General features: G+C 36.8%; 1 protein-coding gene and 1 pseudogene across 2 annotated transcripts in view; both read right to left on the bottom strand.

Annotated features, from left to right (window-relative positions):
- Positions 1-10,258: 10,258 nt before the first annotated feature.
- On the bottom strand, positions 10,259-12,563 carry LOC133089917 (HIV Tat-specific factor 1-like; annotated as a pseudogene).
- An 820-nt stretch (positions 12,564-13,383) lies between these two features.
- The window catches only part of SLC27A6 (solute carrier family 27 member 6), a 57,102-nt gene continuing 46,923 nt past the window's right edge, over positions 13,384-23,562 (bottom strand). The window contains exons 6-10 of one of the 2 annotated variants that reach the window (XM_061188124.1): positions 23,247-23,337; positions 19,658-19,856; positions 18,536-18,633; positions 17,237-17,367; positions 13,384-13,883 (exon numbers count right to left, since the gene is read on the bottom strand). In XM_061188124.1, coding sequence (XP_061044107.1) covers positions 13,707-13,883; positions 17,237-17,367; positions 18,536-18,633; positions 19,658-19,856; positions 23,247-23,337 — 696 coding nt within the window. In that variant the 3' untranslated portion in view covers positions 13,384-13,706. The remainder of the gene's footprint in view (positions 13,884-17,236; positions 17,368-18,535; positions 18,634-19,657; positions 19,857-23,246; positions 23,338-23,562) is intronic. The other variant, XM_061188125.1, reaches the window with a different exon arrangement.

Below are 23,562 nucleotides of genomic sequence, written 5' to 3'. Positions count from 1 at the left end.
TGAATTAGAGAGAGAAGAAGGCTGTGAGCCCTTTGATGAAGTTTTCAGAGGATGAGGTGGCAGTACCAAGACATGAGGATGTTATAGCAAGATTGCAGGGTCCTCACAGGACCAGGAATCATAATAGTCCAGAAGGGACCATGAGGTACAAAGAGCATAACCTCTGGACCACAATATTTGGGGTATATGAGTATTTACAACCTCCATTTTAGTGGACCAAAGGGAAAATGGTACCCTCCAGGGAGAGCCACATTTCCAATAAGGCAAATAGTTGGAAGGATGGGTTTGATAAGACATTGAGGGTTTATAGGGGATTTGGTATGTGCAGATCTGGGTTCCAAGAGGGCCTAGAGGAAACTCTGGGCAGCAGGGAGAGTTGGAGAATGAGAATAAAGAAATGGGACACAATACATAGCCAGAGCTCAGAATCTTAGGGGAGTTGTTAAAATGCAAGTTCCCAGGACCTATATCCAACAGAGTTTCTGATTCAGTGGAGTTGGGTAGCACCTGAGAATCTGCATATTAAAAGATGCAAAAATGATTGTTACTCACTCTGGCCTTGAGAACCATGTCTCTTGTTGGAGGCTGGGGACTGTGGCACTAAGGGCTTCCTGCAGTAGTTTGATGAAGAGGAGGAAGCATCACTCTTCACAAGGTCAGGTTGTGTTAACTGAGAAACGCAATCATACTTTCACTCTCTCACCTCACTGTTGAAATGTGACAGAGTACACAGATGGTAATCATACAGCTATGCCCCTGTCTCCAGAAGGAGGTGAGTCAAATAGTTTACATAGACTAAATGTCAGATTAAATCAAGAGACCAAAATTCTGACTAAGGAAAAGACAATGAAAGCACTGCAAGAGGTTAGTAAATTCCATAGACATTTTTAGTACTGCATTTTAACTTTGACTTTTAATTTTGTGAAGACATTGCCCAGAGCTTTCTGGTCCGAAAACCACAGTCTCAATAATAAATCCTTTCACTAGTAAAAAAGCAGATGTAACAAACAATGAAAGATCATCAAGAATGTGGTTCAAACTTGATTTTTGTTACACATTTAAAAATTTACTTACAAATTTACTGATATATAGGCAGAATTAACAGCCAGAGTGTTCTTCCTCAAGAAGATAACACTCATGTATGAAGTTTATAAAAAATATCAGATGCTTTTTCCTCTTCTCTTGAACGGTCTTAATTCATCTTAAATATGTCAAGAAGTGGTAGGATCTACAGGGAAGTGAATTTTACTGAGAGAGAAAATGACAACCTAAAAATTATTTCTACTGAGAAAGGTTGAGTATCTTAAATTCCCCCCTGTAATAACACTTAATTCAATTCTCTGCTATCTGTCTTATGCTTTCCTTAAAGATGCCAAGATACTTAACTTTAAAATTGTCTTAAAAGCATACATAAGCAGTGTATGGCAGTTTTTCAATTCAAATGACAAAGAGGGCAAAGAGTAAAAAGTAAAAACCCACCCATTCCCCATCCAATTCTATACTTAATTAATTAGACTATCTGAAACTGTCCTTGTAAATATTTATACTTCTCAATGTATTTTTAACGAATGATAAATACCCTTTGTAACCTCCATTCTTACTGATATAACATGGAAATTATTCCATGTCAGCACATGCTGACTTTTCAATCACTCTTTGTAATCATTGCAGAGCAACACAAAATATGGATTCTACCAATATTTATTTTACTTTTCTATATTTTAGGTTGTCTTCAATTCTTCAATTAATAATGTTGCCCTGAACTGAATATAATCTGACATAAATACTGGCTCACTATCAATAACTTTTTATTCCTAGAAGTAGAATTGTTGGGTCAAAGTTACATGCATTTTATATTCTGGTAGCTACTATCCTCCAGAAAGTTGCACCCATTTATAGGCCCACCAACAATGCCTATAAGAGTTCTATTTTTAGTATGTTGCCAGCTCTAGACAGATCCAATCTTTTTAATTGTTCAAATCTCATTGGTAAAAAGTATCTCATCCTTATTTTAAGTTACAGTTTCCTAATTTGTAATGAATCTTAAGATTTCTTTCCCCAGTGCTTCATAGACATCTATAATTTTTCCATTGAGTTTCACATTCTCTATGCTATAATTATTATTTGCATTACATCTACACAGAGTATAAGCCCCCAAAACAGTATTACAAATTATGCTTTAAACAAAGAAATAATATTTTTTATACAAAGAAATAACATAATCTTTTATATTTACCCACATATTAACCATTTTCAATATTCTTCATTCCTTCCTGAAGACAGGAGTTTCTACTTGCTCTTATTTTTCCTTGGTCTATAGAAGCTACCATAGTATTTCTTCTAATACACGATTCCTGGCTATAAATTTTTTTATCTGAAACTTCTTTTATTTCATTTTCGTCCTTAAAGAATACTTTTCCGGCATATAGAATTCTGGCTTCAGTTATTTATCATTTTAAAAATATTATTCCATTTTCTTCTGTCTTTCATAGTTTCAATGAGAAGTCAGCCATAATTCAAACTGGTGGTTTATTCTATTATTATTATTATTATTATTTTAAATTTTTATTTCTTTATTTTTGGCTGTGTTGAGTCTTCGCTGTTGCACGTGGGCTTTCTCTAGTTGCAGAGAGCGGGGGCTACTCTTCGTTGTGGTGCACGAGCTTCTCATTGTGGTGACTGCTCACTGCGGTGGCTTCTCTTGTTGTGGAGCAAGGGCTCTAGGTGCATGGCCTTCAGTAGTTGTGGCATGTGGGCTCAGTAGTTGTGGCTTGCAGGCTCTAGAGTGCAGGCTCAGTAGCTGTGGCACATGGGCTTAGTTGCTCCATGGCATGTGGGATCTTCCAGGACCAGGGATCAAACCCATGTCCCCTGCATTGGCAGGCGAATTCTTAACCACTGTGCCACCAGGGAAGTCCTTTATTATTATTTTTAATGTAACATGCTGTTTTATTCTCTAACTGCTGTCAAGAATTTCTCTTTATCTGTAGTTTACAGCAGTGAGATCATAATGTGCCTAGGTATGGTTTTCTTTGTATTTTTCCAGTTTGAGGTTTGCTGAGCTTCTGGTATACTGAAAAAATTTTATGTCTATTGCCAAGATTGCTTTCGAAAATAACCCTCAAACCCTCAAACCTGTGCTGTACAGTAGGTCCTTGTTTGTTATCTATTTTAAACATAGCAGTGTGTACATGTCAACCCAAAACGCCCAATCTCCCCTCCCATAACCATAAATTTGTTGTCTAAATTTGTGAGTCTGTTTCTGTTTTGTAAATAAGTTCAATTTGTATCATTTTTTTTAGATTCTGCATATAAATGATATCATATGGTATTTGTCTTTCTCTGTCTGATATACTTAACTTAGTATGATAATCTCCAGGTCCATCCATGTTGCTGCAAATGGCACTATTTCATTCTTCTTAATGGCTAATATTCTGTTGTATATAAGTACCGCATCTTCTTTACTGATTCATCTGTTGATGGATGTTTAGGTTGCTTCCATGTCTTGGCTATCGTAAACAACACTGCAATGAACAATGGGGTGCATGTATACTTTTCAACAATGGTTTTCTCTGGATATATACCCAGGAGTGGGATTGCTGGATCATATGGTAGCTCTATTTTAGTTTCTTAAGGAACCCCCATACTGTTCTCCATAGTGGCTGCATCACTTTACATTCCCACCAACAGTGTAGGAGGGGTCCCTTTCTCCACACCCTCTCCAGCATTTATTGTTTGCAGACTTTTTGATGATGGCCATTCTGACTGGTGTGAGGTGATATCTCATTGTCTTATTTTTTTTTTTTAACATCTTTATTGGAGTATCTCATTGTCATTTTGGCTTGCATTTCTCTAACAATTAGTGATGTTGAGCATCTTTTCATGTGCCTTTTGGCCATCTGTATGTCATCTTTGGAGAAAAGTCTATTTAGATCTTCTGCAAATTTTTTGATTGGGTTGTTGTCTTTTTGTGATATTGAGCCACACGAGTTATTTGTAAATTCTGGAGATTAATCCCTTGTCAGTTGGATTGTTTGCAAATATTTCCTCCCATTCTGTGGGTTGTCTTTTCGTTTTCTTTATAGTTTCCTTTGCTGTGCAAAAGCTTTTGAGTTTAATTAGGTCCCATTTGTATATTTTTGTTTTTATTTCCATTACTCTAGGAGGTGGGTCAAAAAAGATCTTGCTGTGATTTATGTCAAAGAGTGTTCTTCCTATGTTTTCCTCTAAGAGGTTTATAGTGTTCAGTCTTACATTTAGGTCTTTAATCCATTTTGTGTTTATTTTTTGTGTATGGTGTTAAAGAATGTTCTAATTTTTTAATATGTAGCTGTCCAGTTTTTCCAGCACCATTTATTGAAGAGACTGTCTTTTCTCCATTTTATAGTTTTGCCTCCTTTGTTGTAGATTAATTGACCATAGGTGCGTGGGTTTATTACTGGGCTTTCTATCCTGTTCCATTGATCTATATTTCTGTTTTTGTGCCAGTACCATACTGTTTTGATGATGGTAGCTTTGTAGTATAGTCTGAAGTCAGGGAGCCTGATTCCTCCAGCTCTGTTTTTCTTTCTCAAGATTGCTTAGGCTATTTGGGGTCTTTTGTGTTGCTATACAGGTTTTAAGATTTTTTTGTTGTTGTTCTAGTTCTGTGAAAAATGCCATTGGTAATTTGATAGGGATTGCATTGAATCTGCAGATTGCTTTGGGTAGTATAGTCATTTTGACAATATTGATTCTTCCAATCCAAGAACATGGTATTTCTTTCCATCTGTTTGTGTCATCTTCTATTTCTTTCATCAGCATCTTACAGTTTTCAGAGTACAGGTCTTCTGCCTCCTTAGGTAGGTTTATTCCTAGGTATTTTATTCTTTTTGATGTGATAATAAATGGGATTGTTTCTTTAATTTCTCTTTCTGATCTTTCGTTGTTAGTGTATAGAAATGCAACAGATTTCTGTGTATTTATTTTGTATCCTGCAACTTTACTGAATTCATTGATGAGCTCTATTACTTTTCTGGTAGCATCTTTAGGATTTTCTATGTATAGTATCATGTCATCTGCGAACAGTGACAGTTTTACTTCTTTTCTGATTTGGATTCCTTTTATTTCTTTTTCTTCTCTGATTGCTGTGGCTAGGACTTCCAAAACTATGTTGAATAAGAGTGGCGAGAGTGGACATCCTTGTCTTCTTCCTGATCTTAGTGGAAATGGTTTCAGTTTTTCACCATTGAGTATGATGTTTGCTGTGGGTTTGTCGTATATGGCCTTTATTATGTTGAGGTAGGTTCCCTCTATGCCCACTTTCTGGAGAGTTTTTATCATAAATCGGTGTTAAATTTTGTCAAAAGCTTTTTCTGCATCTATTGAGATGATCGTATGGTTTTTATTCTTCAGTTTGTTAATATGGTGTATCACATTGATTGATTTGCGTATATTAAAGAATCCTTGCGTTCCTGGGATACATCCCACTTGATCATGGTGTATGATCCTTTTAGTATGTTGTTGGATTCTGTTTGCTAGTATTTTGTTCAGAGTTTCTGTATCTATGTTCATCAGTGATATTGGTCTATACTTTTCTTTTTTTGTGATATCTTTTTCCGGTTTTGGTATCAGGGTGATGGTGGCCTCATAGAACGAGTTTGAGAGTGCTCCTCTGCAATTTTTTGGAATAGTTTCAGAAGTCTATGTGTTAACTCTTCTCTGATTGTTTGATAGAGTTTGCCTGTGAAGCCATCTGGTCCTGGACTTTTTTTTGTTGCAAGTTTTTAAATCTCAGTTTCAATTTCAGTACTTGTGATTGGTCTGTTCACATTTTCTATTTCTACATGGTTCAATCTTGGAAGATTGTACCTTTCTAAGAATTTGTCCATTTCTTCTAGATTGTCCATTTTATTGGCATATAGTTCCTTGTAGTAGTCTCTTATGATCCTCTTGATGAGTCTGGCTAAATGTTTATCAATTTTGTTTATCTTTTCAAAGAACCAGCTTTTAGTTTCATTTATCTTTTCTATTGTTTTCTTCATCTCGATTTCATTTATTTCTGCTCTGATCTTTATGATTTCTTTCCTTCTACTAACTATGGGTTTTGTTTGTTCTTCTTTCTCTATTAGCTTTAGGTGTAAGTTTAGGTTGTTTATTTGAGATTTTTTCTTGTTTCCTGAGGTAAGACTATATTGCTATAAACTTCCCTCTTAGAACTGATTTGCTGCATCCCATAGGTTTTGGATCATTGTGCTTTCATTTTCATCTGTCTCTAGGTATTTTTTGATTTCCTCTTTGATTTCTTCAGGGATCCATTGGTTGTTTAGTAGCATATTGTTTAGCCTCCACGTGTTTGTGTTTTTTACAGTTTTTTTTTTCTTGTAGTTGATTTCTAATCTCATAGTGTTATGGTAGGAAAAGATGCTTGATATGATTTCAATTTTCTTAAATTTACCGAGGCTTGCTTTGTGGCCCAGCATTTGATCAATCCTGGAGAATGTTCCATATGCACTTGAGCAGAATACGTATTCTGCTTTTGGATGGAATGCTCTTTAAATATCAATTAATTCCATTTGGTCTAAAGTGTCATTTAAGGTCTGTGTTTCCTTATTGATTTTCTGTCTGGATGAGATGTCCACTGATTTAACTGAGGTGTTAAAAATTCCCCCACTATTATTGTGTTACTGTCACTTTGTCCTTTTATGGCTGTTAGTATCTGCCTTATGTTTTGAGGCACTCTTATGTTGGGTGCCTATATATTAACAATTGTTATATCTTCTTCTTGGATTGATCCCTTGATCATTATGTAATTTCCTTCTTTGTCTCTTGTAACAGTCTTTATTTTAAAATCTATTTTGTCTGATATGAGTATTGCTATTCCAGCTCTCTTTTGGTTTCCATTTGCATGGAAGACCTTTCTCCATCCCCTCACTTTCAGTTTGTATGTGTCCCTAGATCTAAAGTGGGTCTCTTGTAGACAGAGTACAAAATAAGACAGGTCTTATTTTTGTATCCATTCAGCCAGTCTACGTCTCTTGGTTGGAGCATTTAATATGTGTATATTTAAGGTAATTATTGATATGTATGTTCTTATTGCCATTTTGTTAATTGTTTTGGATGTGTTTTTGTAGGTCTTTTTTCTTCCCTTCCTCTTTTGTTCTCTTCTCTTGTGATTTGATGACTAACTTTAGTGTTGTGTTTGGATTCCCTTTTATTTTTTGTGTGTGCATCTATTATAGATTTTCGGTTTGCAGGTACCATGAGGTTTTGATATGGCCGTCTATATATAAACAAGATTGTTTTCAGTTGCTGGTCTTTTAATTTCAAATGCATTTCCAATATCCTGCGTTGTGCTTTCCTCGTCTCACAATTGCTTGTTTTGATATCATATTTGTGTGTGAATGATTTCCTACCTTTACTGTATGGTTGGCTTTACCAGTGAGCTTGTCCATTCATAATTTTCTTGTTTCTAGTTGTGGCCTTTTCTTTTTCACCTAGAGAAGTTCCTTTAGTATTTGTTGCAAAACTGGTCTGGTGGTGCTGAATTCTGTTAGCTTTTGCTTGTCTGTAAAGCTTTTGATTTCTCTGTCAAATCTGAATGAGAGCCTTGCTGGGTAGAGTATTCTTGGTTGTAAATTCTATCCTTTCATCACTTTATATTGTGCCATTCCCTTCTGGCCTGCAGAGTTTCTGCTGAGAAATTAGCCAATAACCTTATGCGAGTTCCCTTGTATGTTATTTTTGCTTTTCCCTTGTTGCTTTTAATATTTTTTCTTTGTCTTTATTTTTTGTCAGTTCAATTACTATGTGTCTCAGTGTGTTCCTCCTTGGGTTTATCCTGCCTGGGACTCTCTCTGGACTTGGGTAACTGTTTCCTTTCCCATGTTAGGGAAGTTTTCAGCTATTATCTTTTCAAATATTTTCTGAGGTCCTTTCTCCCACTCTTCTCCTTCTGGGACCCCTATCATGCAATTGTTGGTGTGTTCAATTTTGTCCCAGATATCTCTTAGACTGTCTCCATTTCTTTTCATTCTTTTTGCTTTATTCTGTTCCATGGCAGTGAATTCCACCATTCTGTCTTCCAGCTCACTTATCCGTTCTTCTGCCTCAGTTACTCTGCTTTTGATTCCTTCTAGTGCATTTTTCATTTCAGTTATTGTATTGTTCATCTGTTTGTTTGTTCTTTAGTTGTTTTAGGTCTTTGTTAAACATTTCTTATATTTTCTCTATCTGTGCCTCCATCTTTTTCTGAGATCTTGGATCATCTTCAGTATCATTACTTTGTATTCTTTTTCCAGTAGATTGCTTATCTCCACTGCACTTAGTTGTTCTTCTGGAGTTTTATCTTGTTCCTTCATCTGGGACATATTTCTCTGCTGTCTCATTTTGTCTGGCTTTCTGTGATTGTGGTTTCCGTTCTGCAGGCTGCAAGGTTGTAGTTTGTCTTACTTCTGCTGTCTGCCCCTGGTGGATGAGGCTGTCTAAGAGGCTTGTGCAGGCTTCCAGTTGGGAGGGACTGGTTCCTGCCCACTGGTAGGTGGAGTTGGGTCTTATCCCTCTGGTGGGCAGGGCCGAGTCATGGAGTGTGTTTATCAGGCAGCTGTGTGCTCAGGAACACTTTAAGCAGCCTGTCTGCTGATGGGTGGGGCTGTGTTCCTGCCCTGTTGGTTGTTTGGCCTGAGGTGTCCCAACACTGGAGCCTACAGGCTATTGTGTGGGGCTAGGTCTTGTTGAGAAAATGGTGGCCTCTGAGAGTGCTCACACCAATGAGTATTCCCCAGAATTACTGCTGCCAGTGTCCTTGTCCCTGCAGCTAACCACAGCCACCCCCCCACCTCCACAGGAGACCCTCCAGTACTACCAGGTAGGTCTGGCCCTGTCTCTTATGAGTTCACTGTTTTCCCTGGGTTTTGGTGCATAAGAGACCCTGTGTGCACCCTCCAAGAGTGGAGTTTCTTTTTCCCCCAGTCCTGTGGAATTCCTGTGATCTAACCCTGCTGGACTTCAAAGCCAGATTCTCCGGGGGCGCCTCCTCCAATTGCCAGACCCCCAGGCTGGGGAGCCTGACATGTGGCTCAGAACTTTTACTCCTGTGGGAGAACTTCTGTGGTATAATTATTTTCCAGTTTGTGGGTCACCCACCTGGCATGTATGGAATTTGATTTTACCGCGATTGCACCCCTCTTACAGTCTCATTGTGGCTTCTTCTTTGTCTTTGGATGTAGGGTATCTTTTTTTGGTAGGTTCCAGTGTTTTTTGTTGATGGTTTTCAGCAGTTAATTGTGATTCTGGTGTTTCTGCAAGAAGAGGTGAGCTCATGTCCTTCTACTCCACCATCTTGTCTCCCAATCTAGTCTCCAAAGATTTTAAAGAGCTATGAATTAGTAAAAAAAGTCATTCAGATTTATAGCATTTTAATCTAAATTAAAAATATAAAGGCAAAACAGTTTTTTAATGGGAAAGGTAAAGAACAGCCAGATCATCAATATAAAAATTAAATGCCAATTTCTTCATTTACTTAATACTTTTTAAATAAAGACAGTTAATCCATTCTCATTTATATAGTGGGAACATGGATATCTTTAGGTTTATTTAACTTTTTCTATTTCTATTCATTTAAAAAATTTCTTTCTCTTAAAATTATGAATTTTTGCAAAACTGATATTATTTTCTCTTTCATTTTTTTTTCATTTGAAAGTGTGACCGTTTATTTCTATGCTACTTATGGTTAACCTTTACATTTAAAAAATGTTTTAACTTTATAACACATGTTTTCCTAACAATGACAAAAAGGAACTATCTGCAACTTCTCTTCCAACCAAAATAAACTTTTTAGCATATGGAGGCAACATGAGGCAAAGTCAACTTTCCTTCTGGTTGTGCAGAGAATTAGGTTTATGGACAAAGGAGTTTGCTGCTGGGTCCTACTCTACTTCTTCCTTTTTTTTTTTTTTTTCATATTAACAACTTATTTTTTATTTTTGAATATCACAAACTTCAATCAGAATACTTAAAAAAATATTATTCTGCATGTGCTTAACAAATTTGACAAAGGGCAAGGATCCAGTTGACTTGTATTATGCTATGAAGTTTGAACTGAAAAGCCAATTCACATGTATTTAAAATCGTTACGTACAGGTAACCACGAACACTTCACTGCATTAGTCTGATGGCATCCTACCTCTATGCACACGTTCATGTAACACTACTAGTAATTACCCTGGAGCAGAGGCAAAATGGAGATGGAGGAATTGCCCTACAAAGCAAGTTTAAGGGATTAAACAGTGTCATCATCATCGTCATCACTACTGAGGACAAAGCTGCGCCTGTAGACAGGGGCCCTTCCTCCTTAACATTCCCTAAACCACCTGCAGTCCCTCTCTCATTGGAATCTTCAAACAACTTGTCACTGGAATTGTCATCAAACAACTTCTCATTGGAATCGTCATCTTTGAACATCTTTTCATCTATGACTTCATCTTCTTTTACATCTACATCTTCCTCATCTACTTTTCCGTCTGAATCTTCAAACATCTTTTCATCTGCATCGTCTTCTTCATCCTTTTCATTTGCATTTCCCAGCCCCTTTTCTTCTGCTTCTTTGTCCTCTTTTTCATCCGACTCATCATCAAATACTTTTTCATATGTTTCTTCCTTCTCATCTGACTCTTCATCAAATTCCTTCTCAGAGCCTTCTTCATCAAACACTTTCCTGGAGCTGTCATCTTTGAATTCTGATTTTTTAGCGTCATTTTCTTCTAACTCTTCTTCAGAAACGTTTTCATTAAATTCCTTTTCAGAGCCCTCTTCCTCAAAACCTTTCTCAAGGCCGTCTTCTTTTAACTCTTTTTTCAGAGTCATCTTCAAACTGCTTTTCCGAGCACTCTTCAGACCCTCGTTCTGAGCTGCTGTCTTCAGCTGCCTTTTGGGGGCTGGCCTCCTCCTCAGACTCCTGCTCAAGGCCATTCTCATCCGGATCCGTTTTGGGTCTCTTCTTTTTGGACTCTCATTCAGGGCCATTCTCTTTCGACCCTTTTTTAGGACTACCCTCTTCATGCTACGTCTCAGGGCTGCCTTCTCTGGACTCTCTGTCAGAGAAGTCTTCTTCACGCTCTCTTTTGGGACAGCCTTCCTCAAACTCTCTTTCGAGGCAGCTCTCTTCAGATTCTTTTTGGGGACAGCCTTCTTCAGCCTCTTTTTCAGGGCCACTTCCTTTAGCATCTTTTTCAGAAGCAGCTTCTTCATCTTCTCCCCTATCTTCTGTTTTTTCAAACTTCTTTTCATCTATAAGTTCTTCAAATGCCATTTCAGTTGCGGCTTCTTGAACATTTGTTTGAGATGTGCCAGGGTGCTCTGAAAAATGCCTAACTCTAGAAGGCCCCACCCTTCTGGAGCACAGATGGAATCTGAATGCTGAAGGCCTCTGTTGGCCTCGGGAGTGTTGAGGAAAGCCTCCCATCCTCTCAGCCTTTCCTCCCTTTCTCTCATGGTCTCCTCCACCTGATAATCTGTAGTCCCATCCCACACTTGGGCAGTGATTTGATGGCCACCAAACCACATTCCATTGAGGGTTTGAATACAATAACCAGCTTCCTCGGGATCCCTAAAGGACACAGAGGCCACACCATCAGGGTGCCTATCAAAGAGAAGGAGCTTCCTAATTTGTCCAAACTTTGAACACTCTACTTGAAGGTTTTCTCTGATCTTGTTTGGCATGAACGATCATCCTCAAAATCCATGTGGATCATCCTCAAAATCCATATGATGAAACATATTTTTGATGATGACAACTTGCTCGTGGCGTATTCGGGATGGGCCAACTCTTCTCTCAGGTCTCCAATCCAACTGCTTTTGTTGCATAGACAACTTTTTCTTGTAGTCCTTGCACTTCTTCTTCTTCTTTGAGGTGTCGTATTCCCCTTTCAGTTGAAACTTTGCCACCTCCACATGTAATTTGTAGCCTCTAATTTCATCTTCATCCAAAAGTTTTAATGCGAGATCCACAGATTCTCTCTTCAAATAACAGCAAAGTCCATCTCCTTTAAGATTTCCTTGATTATCTTTGTAAAGCTTGACCTTAAATTCTTGTTTGAAGATCTCTCATAATAATGCAAAACTTGGACATGAGCTGTATAAATTCATCCACTTGTAGTGTCAGGAGGCAAATCAGACACATATACATTTGTATTTCTGTCTTCTTCAACATGAAACCATCCTGATTCAGCCTTTCTCTTTTCTCCCCTCTTTTTGGGATAACTGGGTTCGGGAGTTTTTCTTTGCGGAGGTTCCTCTGCAGTCCTAGCACTGACATCTTGGACACTTGCAGTAGAACTAGATGCACCATCATTAGAAAAGCCATAATTGGCCTGATATGTAGCAATAAAATCTTCAGTGATCTTGGGGAACCAAGTCTTCTTGTCCAGGTCCCATTCATATGGGGTGTCAGTCGGCTGCTGCCCGAAAGAATCGGTTTCTCCACTGGGATCTTTCTGGGTGTCACAGTCCTTGGTGTCTCCGTACAATTCTTACATTCGCAACTGCTCATCAAACTCGTCGTTTGCATCCAAGTTGTTGCCGCTCATGTTGCCGACTTAGCCCAGGGGCAGGGTCCAAGCGAGCGAAGAGGCCAAGCTGATGCTGGTTCACCCTGTCAGGTCTTGCTGCTGCCGCTCGATCCAGAAAACGGCAGAAGTGCACACACGAGCTGCCGCTGCCGATCAAGTCTGCGACGACTGCGGCTCCCGCGGCAATGTCCAGAAACCACTTGAAAATGGAGGCCCACTTAGGCTGACGCAGTCGCCATTGTCCCCTACTCTGCTTCTTAGTCTAGCTCCACCACCCCCTCCCATGGAAGTTAGCTCACTTTGGTAAGAGAGTCTCTCATGTGTTTTTGGCTTGAGGCAAACACTGGAGCCTGGTGCTTCCAGATGGAGATAAGTACCATTGTGCTTATTACACTACCCTTATGATACATTTCCCAGTTAACTACTCAAAAACCTGTTCACACTCAAAGCCTTTATGCCTCTGATCTTAGTGTTAACACATGGGTCCTAGTCTAGTCTATTCTTTCCCTGTATTATTAGTGGTTTCTACAGCTCTGTTGGATTTTAGCATCAATTTGATCCCATTTATATATCTTCCCAAAATTCCTACATGCTTTGGGCTTACCAGTTTTCATGCTTTGTTGTTTCACATTTTTACATTTCTTCTAGCATCTTAATGTGAGTTTAGGATAAGGGAGACAGGAGCGCATACATTTAGTTAGTTACCTTCCTTTGAATGAATATTTACAATTAAAAACATCAAAACAAAACTTCAAAACTCATATTAATAAAGATGGTTTTATTCAGTTATAGGACAGGGCACATAAAAATCAAATATTTGATTAAAATTTAACCCTTTACTCAAAACTAGAAATTTTAAATATTAATAAGTAAATTTTTAGGAGATGTCTAAATTGTTAACCACTTATTATTTAAAAACTTTAAGGCAGATATTTACTTATGCACTGAATCCCAAATAGGTAAAAAGAATAATCACCCAAAGTTTGTTATCAATTAAAACAAATTAAAGTTAGTACTTAATTAAAGAAAAATTGTTGCATGTTAAGGAAATATAGCACATGCTTAATGTCAGTTCCCTCTCCCCATTTCATATTAAAGAATCACATACTCTCCTTTCACTTCTCCTAAGCAGCGTAGGAAAATCCCATATATAATAAAAGCTTAAAGTTTAATCTTCCCTAATATTATCTGATCATAAATTTCTTTGGTCAATGGAACGTATGATTTTTTCAACTTATCCATGAAGTAAAGTGGATCAGAAATTCTCAATGGACTAAATCCTTCTTCCACCAACCGAAACTTCTGTAGTTTGAATGTTCCTGTTGTTTCCATCTTTTCCTATAAAACAGTGACCAGGATTAGTGGAGTCAGTCGATGTTATGTATAATATACAAATAAAATATTCAACAATATAGACTGTAATATGTAATTATAACATTTTTATATCCAGTGACCATCTCTATTTTCACTGATAATTTAATATTAGGAATTTTAAAATGCTCTTTAGAACACTTAAATCTTTACCTTGATTTTCCTGTGAACTTCATTAAACATAGAATTATGAATATAGCTAATCACTGATTACAAATATGTCTAAAATATATAGGTTTATCTCTTCAATCCAATGTCAAGGCAATATTATTTACAAAGAATGCTACTAGATGGCAAGAAGATAAAAGCTATAAAAGACAGCAATCTATTCCATAAGGCAGAATACTGCAAGAACCAGAGGGGGTAAGGAATGATCTAAAACTTGGGTTCCCAAACTATGCACTGAGGTGCCTCATAGTACCTCAGTGAATTGCCAGAGTCCCCATAGGATATTTATAATTTTCAAGGTAAACCCAGTGACATCTGTTGTCACACTACCAACTACTTGGTCAAGGTAGTTCACAGTTTCAATATTAGTTTATGATACATTCTTTTCAATGACATCATATCTTTGAGAAACAGGGTTTTTGGTGGTTGCTATGATAAAAAGCAAGTATAACCAAAAATCAAGGTGGAATATGGAATTAGTCTGGCCCTGTTCAGCACAATCTAATTCCAAAATTTGAGGAGCTGTGCAATGCCCAAGTTACATCTCCTTAATACATGTGGTTATTTAAATATGAAATAAAAGCATTTTTCTTTCCATTTATATGCATTATTTTTTCAAACAGCAACTTATTTATTAGACCTAAATAGTTATTTTGCTTTGCCCTAAGTACTGAATAAATGAATGTTTAGGTATTTGTTTTGGCCCAAGAGTACCATGAAATAATTACTAAGACACTAAAGATGTTATGAATCAAGAAAGTTTAAGAATCTTTGCTTTAAGGAATTTAAAGGAGACAAGGATATTATCTCTGTGGTAGTTCAGGCATAGGGAAGCAACCTTGTTTTAAGTCAGATGACATGTAGGGTCCATACAAGGTTCTATGAGTAGTTTGGCCATTTTTATGCATCCTTCTGAACAAATGCAACTAAGTCAACTTTTCTTTGAACCTTCTTCCCTGATCTCATCCCCTACCCAACACTGCCATCACAGAATGAGATGTAACTGTGTAGAAACACATATTCTTTTCTCTTTTTAAAAAAATTAGTTCACATTATACAATTTGATAGTCTGCCTTCTTTAAAAAAAATATATTATTCCTGGTATGTTTCTCCAGGTTAGGTAATTTTCATCAAAATGGCACTTTTTAATGGTGTCATAAGATCTCATCTAATTATAATATGTTAATTAACCTTACTCTTATTCTTGAACTTATATAGAGAATATTAAAAAATTTTACTACGTAAATAATAACATTTTATATATAACATTTGTGCATCTTTAATTATGTCCTAAGGGTAAATTTCTGGAAATGAAATTACTAAATCAAAATATATGCAAATTCTAAGAGTGTGATCACATATTTACCAAATTATATTTGAGAGAGATGATAACAATTTGTGTTCCCACAAGCAGAATGAAAGGACCAGTTTAATTTCATCTCAGCCATACTGAGTAATATCACATTTAAAAATTTTTTGTAAATATATTGCTGAAAAGAATCCTTTTTAAATTTGTGCTAAACAGATTTTTAATAAGATAGTTGTCTTATTCATTTTGTCAGAAGTAACTTATATGTTTGCATTGCTTATATCAGATCACTTATTATAATTTATTTATTAAATAATTTTAGTGCCTACTAAGTGTCATGCATTGTGCTAACCATAGCAAATACTGTAATAAACGTAACACTCATGGGCCAAGTTCTTTTAGGTGTTTAATGATCCTAAAATATTTTCTATATTTGTACAAGACTGATTTAATCTTATAGAGGAGTCCTATGACAAAATATTTCCTCTGCTTAATGACAGTGAATTTTAAGCTGCCCTTGGAGGAAAATGTTTAAAATATTATTTGATCCATCAACTTTCTACTCTACTAAGAATTAAAATCCATTCTTTCTGGGGTGAGATGGGAGACGCAGGAGGGAGCTGGGTGTGGTTATAAAACGTGAGGGAGCCTTGTGGTGGTGGAATTGTCCATATCTTGACTATGGTCATTGATACATGAAGTTACACAGGTAATAAAAATGTATAGAGCTTAATACACACATACACACAAATAAGTACAAGTAAAACAGAGGAAATTTTAATAAGATGAGTGGATTGTATCAATGTCAATATCCTGGTTGTAATCATTTACACAGGATCTCTCTGTATTGTTTCTTACAAATGCATGTGAATCTACAATTATTTCAAAAATTTCAATTAAAACCGTGTTACTTCTTTTTCATATTTAGCTACCTTTATTATTTCAGAGGACTGCTATGAAAATAATCTGACACAATATATGTAAAAGCTCTTAAAATATTATGTAAATGGAATATGTATTTATGACAGTTTAGATGATGTGTCTCATTGGCCAAGCAGTGACTTGGCCACAAGGATTACCCAGCAAATGCTTTAAAAAAGAATATTAAGTCAGCTATTGTTCTATCAGGGATGTAACAGAGATATGACAAACATATCCAGAAAAATTCTATGTGATTGGATGTTAAGAGATGATGAAGACTAGCTTTGGGAAATTCTATTTGAGGCACAATATTAAATGAATAAATGGCTGGATAAATGAGCAGGCAAAGTTACCCAGGAGCTGAGAAAATTCGTTTTCTTTTTACTGGAATTTACTCCAGCAGCCTAACAAGAGAAAGCCCACCTCTTAAAACCAATGAGTTCAGAATTCCCCCAAAATATAAGGTCCCCAAAGGAGACTGGACAGAATGAAGATAAAACATTAAAGGCAAAATTGCTTAAAGCCAATTGCCTTGAGGGTCTACACACATCCTGCAGACACTTTGATGTCAGCTTGGTGGAACCTAATTTTAGGTACACAGCACCAAATGTCTTCACAAAGCATGAAGGCATGTGTAAGATTTGGGTTTGGCTTGCCACCATCACTGGGCCCCTCATTTATCTGATTGAAGAGGAGAAGAGCAACAAATAGGACGATGACAAAGACTTCCTAGCATTTTATTGTCCTCCCTTCTATAATTAGGCTTCAAATATGGCATAAATTAGCATCCCAATGCTTTTCATTGTTCTTGACATTTTCTAATAAAAATAAAATGCACCTATTATCTAAGCGGTAAATATTATTTTATAACTAAACCATCTCCAGATTCCTGGTCTTAAATTTTATGGGTAGGTAAAATTACCTGAATTCTTAAAAATTGTGGGCAGGCATAAGCCGGTAAAAATGTTACAACTTGTTCATAAACTTTTTCCAAGTCTAAGGACGTATTTGGTTTTAAAGTTATAGAAGCCATTCCTGCTTTTCCTTCATAATCTGAAAAAAAAAGTTTGTAATAGCACCAGTTTTACAAGTGGTAGGTGAACTTTTTAAAAAATCCAGTTAATTAGACACTAATTGTTACAAATATAGACATTACATCTATTGCAGCAATAACAGTGCAACAGTAGTATAAATGAGTGGGTCTTTCCCTGAGCATATGATTTACTCCCTAGAAATGATTTAGGAGAAAGGAAGTGCAGAGTCTATGTTTAATTGTTTATACCACAAAAACGAAATAGATGGAATAGAAAACACCATAAGTGACCCATAATATGCATCCTGCCACTACTATTATAAAATATTAAGAGGAAACATCTTTTTAAAGGCAAATATATTTTAGAGAAATGTCCATGTTAAGCATCAATGCAAAAAATAAAGGGTATTATTCAATATCTTCAAGTTAAGAAACTAGAGGCAGGTATTTCCACAACTAATTCCACAGATTGCTTACTGCTTATCATGCCACCTTTTTTCCAGGGCTTTGGAATCTCTTGTAGCATTTTCCCGGCACCCAGTGCCTGTCTATTAGAGTTAACATCCTCTTTCTTTGCCCCCCTATCCAAACATTCCCACACTCAGTGTCCCCTGCACCTACAAACATTAATTGGAAAATACTGTCACTTGTTTAAAAAAAAAAAAAAGGCAGTAAAAGGGAATAGCTGTCCTGTGATTTCAAGTTGGTCACTTTTCTTTGCCATTTTCACCATCGTGAGACAATCCTCATAGGCATATTTATAACGATAAATGAGGCCAACCAGATTTTAAAATAATTTCTGAAAAAGATTCAACTTAACTACAAGTCAGTGTTATTAAACATTTAAATTAGAACACATTCCTATTTAGTGGTATGTATAAACTCTAGTCATCAAGAGAAAAATAACAGACCATTGAAAAGCTGTAAATATTCTAGCAGTGAGTCACTGATCAGAGTTTTCAAGATCTGCTTAGAAATACACACATACATTAAAATGCAGTTGGTACCTTTCCCCTGGTGTGACCATGAAGTTTGCTAGCTTGGTCTAGGGCATTACTTGCCAAGCCAAAACTAAGATATTTATTTTAATATGTGAAAAATGAAATGCTGAATTAATAAAATTGTTGCAAAGTGAAAGGAAAGTGGCACATTCTGAGAACCCTTTCCAAACCTGAAACATATTCATACCTGGTACAGCCACACCATAGACATTTGTGTCCTGTATGAAATCCAACATTCCAATAATATCGGCAACCTCTGTGGTTGCAATATTTTCCCCTTTCCATCTAAACAAAAAACAAGTTCCAGTTAGTTACCTACACTTGAAGAATGAGGTGCCCAGCTTTAAGTTTTAGTGCCTTGCATTTGGCTCTGTGCAAGCACCTAATAATAAAAAATAACAGCACTTTTTAAAATGAAAAACATTTCTAAGGAAGAACTTTTTTGAGAAGTCAACAAAGTCAGTATCTGTTTTTTATTTAAAATTACATTATCTGTGTCTCATTGGTATCAACTGCTACTGTAAAAGGGTTTTTTTAATATGTCATAACAAATAAAATAACAACAAATCCCTCTTTGTTTTGTAATATAATAACAGTGAAGTACAAAGCATTCTCTATCTCTACTGATAGAAAAAACTGAAAGGAAGGCTATAGCTGTCTTTCGTGTACTGACTCCCTTTAATTTCTAGGAATTAACCCCTTTGGCTCTTTTAATGCCTATGAGTGTTTTAATTACAATGATTTCACATAAGGTGACCTCCTAACATGACACAAAGAAGGTAAGGAAATAGGAAGTATAATTCATTTATTCATTCAAACGTTTTTGGACTGTCTACTGTCTGTCCTCTACTGTTCTATAGTCATTGATTAGCAAAGCAAAATAAATTCATAAGCCTAAAATAACCCTAAGGAATTAAAAAAGCAAATATAAGAAAGGGAAATTTTGCTGTTTCACTATGTTTGCCATTAGGTCAAGAATTAGACCATATTTGACTAAATTGGTTTTCTGTTTTAACCCTACCATTTAGACTTCACATCAGCCTGCCTGTATCATATGCTAAAAAAAAAGAGCTCACTGATTTGGACCCAAATGATTCATTAAGATAATTACAAAAATGACATCAAAATGTAACTTATGTTTCAATCTAGAAACAGATGGGCAGTGAATTTTTAAACTGGGAGACATTATTGAGATAAAAGCTCTCCGTTCCCTGAAGACAGCAGGTGGTGTATAATGTTTCCACAGAGCCTCACTCAGAGCAGGGTTCACAATCACGGAGCAAGCTTTGCAACCGACGCTATTTCATACCTGAAAGTGTCTCCAATACGGTCCCAAAAATAAAGGAAATTCTCTTGGTCTTGGACCATTAAATCTCCGGTGTTAAAGTAAACATCTCCCTTCCTAAAAACATCACAAAGCAATTTCTTTTCTGTGTGCTTCCTATTTCCAGCATAGCCAAAGAAGGGATTCTTTGCATTCACTGGAGAAATGAGAAGTCCAGGTTCCCCTGGGAGAGAGGTATTTTCAGTGATTTGATTACAACTATTATTACACACCATGCATGTACCTAAGTTACATATGACCAACACATCCAGTGTAGCTTATCTTACTTTCCTCTGAACTTATTTTTATTATATTTGACATCAATTACTCTGGGTGCCTAAATCTAACACCGTTTCACAGACTGCCAAAGCACAAATCACTTTGGAAAAACTAACGAAAAGGAAATTGAATGTAAAGAAAGGAATATCAAATTTATTTTACATCCTGGGTGGATACAGCAATGGCTACTTTTTTTGATTATGTAGATTCTAACCCTGATAATAATGACAATTATATAAATAACAACTACAATAATAATTTTAAATAAGATTATGATGGTAGCAATATTTATTTATTGGGCACTTACTATGGAGCAAGCCCCATGAGAAATGCAACTGTCACCTTATTAATTTTTCAAAGAAATCCTTTGAAATTGATCATTATAATCCCTATTTCACAGGGAAGGCACTAGGGTCCAGAAGAAGGAAGTATGTTAGCAAAGTCCAACAGATAAAAAGGAATGGACCTAGAACTCAAATTCAAGTCCCTATGATTTTTCTGTACAATATTATCTCTGATTTAATAAATATGTTATTAGAAGCTTAAGAATATGTTTTATTCCTCTGGAATGTTACTCTGGAAATCCTCAATGGACAGGAGATAAGCCACGAAATTTATTAGTTTTACTTACATTTAGACACATTATTTAAAATAATTTTTAATCGGACTTATTCAAGTTAATCAAGATACTGCCCAGCAATCAACAAGGTAAAAAACTACGTCTAAGAGTAGAAGACAAAGGGGAGCAGCAATCACTTCCCCAGAAGATTTCAAGGCCATTGTTGACTTGTTTTGGCCACTGTGAAGACAGCTAACATCTATGTGATGGGTTAGATGAGGCTGTGTTCCAGCAAACTCTAAAGCGATTTATGTCATTTTAACACTCTCTTTTCAATTCTTTTTTTTTTAAATTAATTAATTAATTAATTTATTTATTTATTTTTGGCTGTGTTGGGTCTTCGTTTCTGTGCGAGGGCTTTCCCTAGTTGTGGCAAGCGGGGGCCACTCTTCATCGCGGTGCGCGGGCCTCTCACTGTCACGGCCTCTCTTGTTGCGGAGCACAGGCTCCAGATGCGCAGGCTCAGTAGTTGTGGCTCACGGGCCTAGCCGCTCCGCGGCATGTGGGATCTTCCCAGACCAAGGCTCGAACCCGCGTCCCCTGCATTAGCAGGCAGATTCTCAACCACTGTGCCACCAGGGAAGCCCCTTCTCTTTTCAATTCTTATTGCTCCCACTCCTCTAGGCTTTATGGGTTCCAAGGGCACACATGCCACTGGCCAAAACTAGCCTGCCCTGACTCAGCAGGGACCCGTCACTGTCACTGTCATCACCGACACCATCATTATCATCATTATCATAATCACTGCCATTGTTACACTTACTGAGCACTTTCTGGGTACCGGTCACTATTCTGAGCACTTTACATATGTATCCTATCTCATCCTCATCACAAACCTGTAAGACAGGGTCTCATATTGTCTTCATTTTACAAGTGAAATTGAGGAAGAAAAAGTAATTTGCCCAATATTACACAGCTGCCAAATGTTTAAGTTGGAATGTTTTTAACCAGGTCCATCTGACTCCAAAGGCTCGCCTCCCTCGCATCTACATCCCCTATGTACATTTCAGAATTTTCTAAGCCTCTTATACTTCCCTTAAAATTTATGTTCTTTATTTTTCTTCTTCAGGACACAGGTGATAGTTTCTTCACTAACAAATTAATTATTGCAAATGCTTAAAAAGGTCAGAGTGTATACTTATCTTTCCCTCCCAGGCATACGTTATGAAAGACACAAGGCTTTAATGTAAAATAAAATTGAGCAATCCATAATGAGAATTACAAAATTGTAAAGCAGATATTTGGGGACAATCTGTTTTTGAAAAACCCTGAGGTTGCATAAGCAGTTCTGGGATTCAAGTTCCAATATCAGATATTATTGTAATTGTAATAAATAAAACACACTAGAAAAGAGTGCTTTAATAAAGTTCTTTGTGGGCTTCCCTGGTGGCGCAGTGGTTGAGGGTCTGCCTGTCAATGCAGGAGACACGGGTTCGAGCCCTGGTCTGGGAAGATCCCACATGCCGCGGAGCAACTAGGCCCGTGAGCCACGGCTGCTGAGCCTGCGCGTCTGGAGCCTGTGCTCCGCAACAAGAGAGGCCGCGATAGTGAGAGGCCCGCGCACCGCGATGAAGGGTGGCCCCCGCTTGCCGCAACTAGAGAAAGCCCTCGCACAGAAACTAAGACCCAACACAGCCAAAGAAAAATATAAAAAATAAAAAAAATAAAAAAATAAAGTTCTTTGCAATCTCCTTAGAAGTGACTTTTTTCTTAGATGCTGTCTATAGAGTTGAATTAGAGAAAGATATTTGATAAATGCTCTTGAAATTCAGAGGATTGGGAAATTTGTTTTTTAAAAGACAAGGCTTATATTTTTGTCCAGTCTTTCAGCTACCAGGAAAACAACCAAAAACCAAAAACCGAAACAAAGAAACCCGGGTCTGTGACCTTTATCTCCATATTTGAAGTCATCTCTGAAATGTAGTTTAAACATATTCTGAGGCAGTAAAAAGTAACTTTGGCCTGATTCTTTCAGACTGGATCTCAAACCAATTCTAAGGGCACATCTCTACATTTAATTTTCTAGATTGATTATATGCAGCCGCATGTTAACTAGGGCACTTGTTTTCATTAAAATTTCTAACCCAAAACTATGAGAAAGACTAGCCTGGTGGAGGAGGAGGAGTGGGAGGAAGAAGAGAAAGGGAGGGAGGTAACTGGCCTCATGACAGGCCCTCCACAGGGCTCTGCATACATCATCTCATTAAACTATCAACAATCACCTCCCGAAAGAAATACTGCCACCTCTACTCTGCATATGAAGAAAATGAGACTGAGACAGGTTGAGTGACCTACCCAAAGTCGGACAGTTTCTAAGTGTGACAGCCCAGATTTAAATCCAAGTCTGTCTCACTTTCCACTATACATAGAATCATAAATTGCCATTCATTTTTATATTATATCTTGGTGGTACAGGACATTAGACATATGGCACTGTAGGAGTGGTGGATTAAGAAAACTATAAGCCCACAGTAATCACTTTTAAATTTTCATAATTACCATCTGAGTGACCCACGTGGGGCCTCTAACTTCTAATAATTAAACCATTCTACCTGCATTAAAATTCCAAATAAGTCACATATTAGAAATAACCATTCCTTCTCTTCTAAATTCAGTAATTAAAGAGAAATTCAGGAACTTTGCCTGAGGAGACATCTTCAAATACAAGAATCTTACCTTTTTTCACATGACTACACCAGCCGTGTTCATTTCTAATGGGTTCATCTTTCTGAAAATCATACTTTATCAAGTCAAAAGTGAAAAAAAGCTGCAAAAACAAAATCAAACAAAAAACAAGATTTAGTTATTTATTTGTGCAATGACATCTCCTGGTAGTAGATTTAAATCTCAGTCAATTGAAATACAGAATTAGAATGTGGATTTATTAAAACAAGCTTTCCTGGTAAAAAGTTAAATAAATATTTAAAAATCAAAACTGAAGGTGTTAGTAACCAGCGCTCATGTACTGGCATTTATTTTCACTTCTTTTATG

Source organism: Eubalaena glacialis, chromosome 4 (genome assembly GCF_028564815.1).
Source record: "Eubalaena glacialis isolate mEubGla1 chromosome 4, mEubGla1.1.hap2.+ XY, whole genome shotgun sequence".
In the NCBI taxonomy this organism is placed as follows: domain Eukaryota; kingdom Metazoa; phylum Chordata; class Mammalia; order Artiodactyla; family Balaenidae; genus Eubalaena; species Eubalaena glacialis.
This window is presented reverse-complemented; position numbering and strand designations above follow the sequence as displayed.